At 37.9% G+C, this 7,732-nt stretch overlaps 1 protein-coding gene across 1 annotated transcript; it reads right to left on the reverse strand.

Annotated features, from left to right (window-relative positions):
* Positions 1–1,503: 1,503 nt before the first annotated feature.
* LOC107474920 (uncharacterized) lies at positions 1,504–5,416 on the reverse strand. The gene is made up of 5 exons (XM_016094565.1): positions 5,276–5,416; positions 3,211–4,260; positions 2,377–3,159; positions 2,176–2,188; positions 1,504–1,658 (listed from the first exon to the last, which is right to left on the reverse strand). The coding sequence occupies exons 1-5, from the start codon at positions 5,414–5,416 to the stop codon at positions 1,504–1,506; spliced, it is 2,142 nt and encodes a 713-aa protein (XP_015950051.1).
* Between the last annotated feature and the right edge of the window lie 2,316 nt (positions 5,417–7,732).

Raw genomic sequence — 7,732 nt, forward strand, 5'->3', positions numbered from 1 at the left:
CTGTGGTATTTCGAGTAGGATTCTGGGATTGGATGACTGTGACGAGCTTCAAACTCGCGAGTGTTGGGCGTAGTGACAGACGCAAAAGGATCAATGGATCTTATTCCGACATGATCTAGAACCGACAGATGATTAGCCGTGCTGTGACAGAGCATTTGGACCATTTTCACTGAGAGGATGGGAAGTAGCCATTGACAACGGTGATGCCCTACATACAGCTTGCCATGGAAGGAGCCTTGCATTTATGAAAGTGAGAAAACATTATGTTGCAGAAATTCAGAGGACAAAGCATCTCCAAAACTCCAACATATTCTCCATTATTGCGTAACAATTATTTATTTTATACCCTTTCATTCTTTTTACAATTGAAATTAAAGAACCCTATTGGTATCCTGACTAAGAATAATAAGATAACCATAGCTTGCTTCAAGCCAACAATCTCTGTGGGATTCGACACTTACTCACGTAAGGTATTACTTGGACGACCCAGTGCACTTGCTGGTTAGTTGTGCGGAATTACATAGTGTGAAGTAAATTTCGTGCACCAACTATTCATCTAAATATTGAGAACCTAAGATTTGTGAGAAAAGAAATAACATGCATATTTTATTATTTAGACAAAAATGTAATCTTACAATAGTTGGCTAAAAATTAATGAGTGTGATGACTGAAGGCTACGAAAACTAACGAAGAGTAGAAGCTGACTAAATAATGGATGAGATAATAAAAATTGAAGGGCTAACGGTGATGAGAGCCTCACAAGGCTCTAATGGTGGGGATGCTCATCGATGACACTGACAAAGAAGTTACTATCGCCGGAAGAAGGATGGACATATGCATAAATAATAAATTTGTGAAGCTGTGATGCTGTGCAAAAGAATAGAGATTTATGCTACTTTAGTGTGCTTTCTCTTTTTCCTTTGAACGTTTGCTCACTTGCTGTGTAGAAGAAACAAAGATTGAAGAATTAGGGATTTACTGATTTAGCATTTAGTGCATATGGTGATATGGATCAGGATTATTGGATTATGGGCTGATGGACATATGGGCTATGGCTACTCTAGAGTGATTTTTCCTTTTCCTTTAATCCTTTGTACGTTACAATGTTTAGTGAGTGTTAGAGAAAGTTTTTTTTTTATTTTGCACTCTTAGTCTTATATTGTATATGGGTTGGTTATATTTTGAGCTGTGTTTTTTTATCTTGCATAATATTGGACTATTAGTCTTTTTATTATTTTTGTACGGGTCGGGTCGGCGAGCCCCTGTTTAGCCCGCGGGCTAGCCCATTTAACCCGCAATTTTTTTTGGGTTAATCCGGCTCAGCCCGTTTAGCCCGAAATTTAAATGGGCATGAATTAGTGGCAAAAGCCCATCCATTTAAATGGGTAAATGGGCCAGCTCGATAGGCTTGGCCTATTTTGACGGCCCTAATCAAAATCCAAACTCAAAAGTTAAATAGTAATAAAAGCATATCTAAATATTAAATCCCAACATCATGGTTTATCAATTATCAAACTCTGCAAGAACTTGTTGCAAATCTGCTTCGGTAGGATGATCTTCACCTTCATTCCCACTCTGTTGAGTAGAAGAATCAAGAGATGTAGCATAAAGACTGCTACTACCACCACCACTTTGATATAAATCAGCATCAATTTCACCTAATAAAATAGATATGTTATCATTATATCATAAACTAACAACATTCTAATAAATCATTAGAAACTAAATATACTATACTCAAGCAATAAATCATCCACATTAATAGGAAGATCAGACTCTTTCTCTACAACCTCTTCAGTCACCTAAAAGTCAACTTGACTGATGCTTTCATAATCAATTGGATCATATTGTGTCTTTTGCTTTCTTTTTTCTTTTTCCTTCCTAAAAAGTTAAATACAATATATGAAGATTTAATAATTTACAAATTTGTTATCATAAAGATTACAAATGAAACAATATGGTATTTCATGAAACATATATTACCCGGATTTAAGACACAAATTATAGGTAACATAAACAATGTCATTCAGTCTATCATGCTCCAATCTATTTCTTCTTTTTGTATGAATCTGGTAAAAAAGACTTCAATTTCTCTTACACCCAGAAGAAGCAGATGCTTGGCTAAGAATGCGAATAGCTATCTTTTGTAAACATGGAGCAGAGCCTCCGAATAACCTCCACTATTCATCTACCAATTATAAAATCATAACATATTAGAAGATATCAATTAAGAACATAGGAGAATAAAACAAGTTACTATTAATTAAAATATTCAGCCATATTCTTACTAGGCTTAAGTTCAGATGCAGCTCAAATAGCTTCTTGTCTATCAAAACTTTCCTTCCGATCTCTACAAAAATGTATTTCTTTCATTGCCTGAACTGAATCCAAATTATTACACTTGCAATACAAGGTAACAAGATCAAGAAAACCTCGCATAACATCAGGTGCTTCTTTATAATTTTCATTAAAAAAGAATTTAGGATTCAGGAAGTAAGTTGCTGCATGAAGATCTTTCTTCAAATGCTTGTCCCATCTTGAGTTGATAATATCTGTGTACGGCTGATATGCAATCTTGGATTGCCTAAACATCTCCTTAATTGTATCTTCTATCCTTAGCATTCCTTCATAAACATATCCCAAAGATGGTTTGTCATCAGCATCAACAACCCTCAGCAAGTAAATCAGAGGGCCCACAAGTTTACATACAGTAAAGCAATCGTCCCAAAAATTGCAATCCAGAATAATAGCACTCACAGCTCTACCAGTAGTACTCCTTCCTAATTTGTGATCAGTGAAAATTGAATCTACAACCAATGCTTGCAACTCCTTTTTATGGTCAAAGATACTCTTCAATGTGATAAACACAGTTACAAAACGGGTTGTACCAGGACATACGATTTCTCTCCAACGAGGTTTTTGTCTTAGCCAAGATAAGAAAACCGTATGATTGTACACAAATATTGTGATCTTTGAAGCACGTGTTGCAAGGTTAGAAATATGGGCCTTGCTGCTTATATCTTTCAAAATAAGATTAAGGCAATGAGCAGCACATAGTGACCAATAGATATTATCATATTTTCTATTGATAAGCCTACCAGCAGCAACATAATTGGCCGCATTGTCAGTCACAACATGCACAATATCATTAGGGCCAATCTATTCAATCACCTCAGAAAACAAATTACACAAGTGTGAAGCTTTTTGTACCATACTGGACATATCTACTGATTTTACGAAGCACAAACCTTTAGAACAATACACCAAGAAATTGATTAACGTTCTTTGTCTTTGACCTGTCCAACCATCAGTCATGAGGGTACATCCAGTTTCCTTCCATGCACTCCTATAACTATTAACTAGTATTTGACTTTCTCTTTTAAGATCAGCCAACAAATGAACCCTTAACTTATCATAAGAAGGCCCCTTGTAACCAGGTCCAATACCACCAACACCATCCAACATATCCTGGAAATATGGTAACATCACAGCATTAAATGGAATTTTACAATCCAAAAGCCACCGAGCAAACCGTTTATCAACTTCGTGTATCGCCTCTTTGTTTTGCAGAACACTTTTAATACTTGGTTGAGCTCCTAGAGTTGTTCTTGGTGCAAACATAGGAGGAATGACTTTGGCTTTTTTCTTTGGATCGCCTCCAACTCCTTGTTGACTCGAGGTACGCTGCTGTTCCTGTTCTTCTTGAGCTATTGCCTCATCAATTGCATCCTCTACCTCATCACCACCCTCTTCGCCAAAACTTACTTTTTTTTTCTTTTTGTTGGTCTGAATTTCTTTCAACAAACTTTTCATCTGTTTTTCCACATCATATGAAACTTTAGGACATTTTTTCACGTCTCCAGTAATCTTTGCTAGATATTTCTTCATCCTGTGAATTCCATCTCCATTGAAAACTTGTAGACAAAATAAATATTGATATTGTGGTTTTCCATTCACCGTTTGTAAAGCAACATATTTCCAAGCTAAATCTATTTTTCCCCTAAGGTTAGAAGAACCTTGTGACTGACTATCGTTAGCACTACGGGAATTAGGATTAGCAGCATCATCATTTGAAATAGGAGGATCGACATGCCTGTTATTATTCACAAAAGCATTGTTATCAGCAGTTGCTTCTTGATTAATACTATTTTCTATAACTGAAATTAATAACACCCACAACACAATAAAATTAAAAACAGCCACAACACAATGAAAATTAACAATGAAATTAACAGCATGAAAACTAACCATGTTCTTAACCTAAAGCAGGAGCCAAACACAATGAAAATTAACAGCATATTCTTAACCACAACACAAGACCATATCTGCCTCAAGCATTCAACCATTCAACACAAGGCAATTCTGCCTACAGCCTACAGCATTCAGCCATTCAAGTATTCAAGAAAACATAATTAACAAATTAACCATGTTCTGGAATCACTTATTCAGAACCATACATTCTAACAAATTAACAAATACAATGCATTCAGTCATTCAATAAATTAACAAATACAAAGCAGCAAAACACAAAAACATCAATATTAGGCATTTTGGAATCATTGAATCAGAATTTAGAACCATACATTCTAATAAATTATCAAATACAGAGCATTCAGCCATTCAACAAATTAACAAATACAAAGCAGCAAAACACAAAAACATCAACATTAGGCATTCTAGAATCACTAAATCAGAATTTAGAACCATACATTCTAACAAATTATCAAATACAAATCATTCAGCCATTCAACAAATTAACAAATACAAAGCAGCAAAATAGAGGAGATGAAACAGAGGAGTCACTCACCTGGGTGCTGACGAAGCGAAGACCAGCGAAGATGAAGCGAGAGGCCAGTGAAGACAAAGTGGCGGTACTGAGGACCAGGCGACGGTGGTGGCAGTGGTGCTGACGACCAGAGGACCGCAGGGATGACGGATGGCTATTGGGCTGGGCTACTGGGCTACTGGGCTACGAAGCTAGGGTTCAGTGGTTCACCATTCACGTGTGGAGTGAGACTGAGATGAATGACTGGGGGAAGACTCCAGGCGACGACAGTAGCGATGACGACCTAAGGACCCCGGCGACGGCGGTGGCTACTGGGCTGGAATTTGGGAATGCTAGGGTTCTCGAGTGAGACTGAGAAGTGAGATGAGTGAATGGGGGAAGAAAGGAGAGTTCTCGAGTGGTAACCGGGTCAGGTTCTTTTTTTTACAACTAAAAATGGCGTCATTTCACTGTTTTAGAAAAACCGGCCGGTCACCGGTCCGGCCCAACCGGCCGGTTTTTAGCCAGTTCATCGATTTTCTCCCCAGCAGTTATTAGAGGAGGACCGGACTGCTTGCATCGTCGGTTCGCAATTAAACCGGTCGAACCAGCCGGTCTGGTCCAATTTTCAGAACCTTGGTATAAACCCATTTCGGAAGCTCTGAATATTGTGCTTGCCTTAGAATTAGCTATCTTCGACCTTTCTTACACTGCTCCTTCACTAGGGGCTAGTCTGTACTTTTGGTGCCCCACCACTAATAACTTTTATTTTTCTTATAGAATGATGGGTCCAACTCTGATGGACATTTCAACCCTGACCGATTTACCAATTGATGGTGAATTCGTGTCATGGCCGACCGATTATCCTGAGTCTGATTTTGACATTAATTTGTACTCGAACTCCATACCGAGCTTTATTGAAAATAACATGGGTTCCAATGGAGACCTTATTTCTGACAGTGAGCATGTAGTTTTCTTCTTGCTTTGGCTCAACTCTTTTATTTTCTACTCAAAGTCAGTCTAAATTCAAGAGAATAACTATTTTCCCCTGGCCTTATGCTTCATCACAAAAAAAAAAAAAACTCATAGAACTTCCTGTTTTGATTCTGAGTGAGCTTTATGAAATAATTTCTTTGATTGTCAGTGAAATTCTTCAAGGGGATCCTTCAATTAATCCTTTTTAGTCCCATCAGGGTTGTAAATTTGTGGCTAAAAACTGTTCTTAAACCTCAACTCATAGCTTCTGATTCTACAGTTTTCAATCCTCTGATCGATGGTATCTGTATTTTCCAAATTTCTTGGACAAAACCAAAGACCATGTCTCCCATTGGTGCCTTTCGACACTTTGTTAGGATTCTGTTCGACATCAAAGAAGAAAAGAATATTTCTTATTTCCCAAATCCATTCTCATTTCAACCCAGTTCTGTTTCATGCCTTAACTCTTTTACTAGCTCTCAGCCAAAGAATCAAGCAGTAGTCGATGATATGTGCGCTGGGATCTTAACTCCTCAAATCCTCCCTGTCGGCTTACCTCATGAATCAACCTGGGCTCTTAAAAAGAAATTAGCCATTTATTCTCCTCAGTATGTAGCCCGACCGTTTGGATTAACCCAAGCCTTACCTTTTCCTTTGTCTCTAGATCCAAAGGCTCAAATGATTCACTATGAGGTGTCAGAGATAAAAGAATTCAACAAGATGTTAGAGATAAACCACCAAAGGATGTTGACTCAACACCATTATCTGAATATCAATCGTTGGTTCTTGTCGACTCCCAGCTTTCATGAATGGTGGTCAAAGTATTTTTTTTTTCTCATTGCACATCTGTCAATCAAGCTCTTTCGAATCTGGTTTTTCCTACTGCACAGATAGCATCGAAAAAAACCAAAGTTGAGTATATAGAAGAAATCTTTAATTTCTTTTCAAGTACTTCGTACTTCTTCAGGCATCGTTTTAATACTCGACTCACCTTACTTTTTTATTTCTTTGGGTACTTGACAGAAAACCATCACTAAAGTTGTTGTTGACCCACAATTAGTTGAGGAAAACTGGAATACCAACGAGGATGTAGCACCTAAGACAAAGACTAGACAAAGGGGAGGTGGAGCAGAGAAAAGTCAAGTGGTGCAACCCTTACCTCCAAGAAGCGTGGTCCTATTGATATTCTGATGGGAGCTGAACCACCAAAGCTTCAAAAAGTCTGACCGGTAACCTCAAAGGTATATACTTAATGATGTTTGTTGTAGATGTTGTCACCTTGTACTTGAAAATTTTTTATTTTTCAAATATATTGCAGTCGAAGCAATCCCAGAAAGGAACTTCCTCTCAAGTTGCTGATATCAACGATCCTTCTAATCGAGAAGTGGATTAGCCAGTTCATGCTGAAATAGAATTTTTTTAGCCTATTCAGACTACTCAGACTATTAGTCCGTTTACTCATATTCTGACTTCGACTCTAAACCTATTGGTGCACGAAATCACAATCACACTTTTGCAATTCCGCACAACTAACCAGCAAGTGCACTGGGTCGTCCAAGTAATACCTTACGTGAGTAAGGGTCGATCCCACGGAGATTGTTGGCTTGAAGCAAGCTATGGTTATCTTGTAACTCTTAGTCAGGATATCAATAATTCTCATATTTAAGTGTAAAAAGTAAAAGAACATGAAATAAATACTTGTTTTGCAGTAATGGAGAACAAGTTGAGGTTTTGGAGATGCTATATTTTCTGAATCTCTACTTTCCTACTGTCTTCTTCTTCATGCACGCAATGCTCCTTCCATGGCAAGCTGTATGTAGGGTTTCACCGTTGTCAATGGCTACCTCCCATCCTCTCAGTGAAAATGTTCAACGCACTCTGTCACAGCACGGCTAATCATCTGTCGGTTCTCAATCAGGTTGGAATAGAATCCAGTGATTCTTTTGCGTCTGTCACTAACGCCCCACAATCGCGAGTTTGAAGCTCGTCACA

Source organism: Arachis duranensis, chromosome 2 (assembly GCF_000817695.3).
Source record: "Arachis duranensis cultivar V14167 chromosome 2, aradu.V14167.gnm2.J7QH, whole genome shotgun sequence".
In the NCBI taxonomy this organism is placed as follows: Eukaryota; Viridiplantae; Streptophyta; class Magnoliopsida; order Fabales; family Fabaceae; genus Arachis; species Arachis duranensis.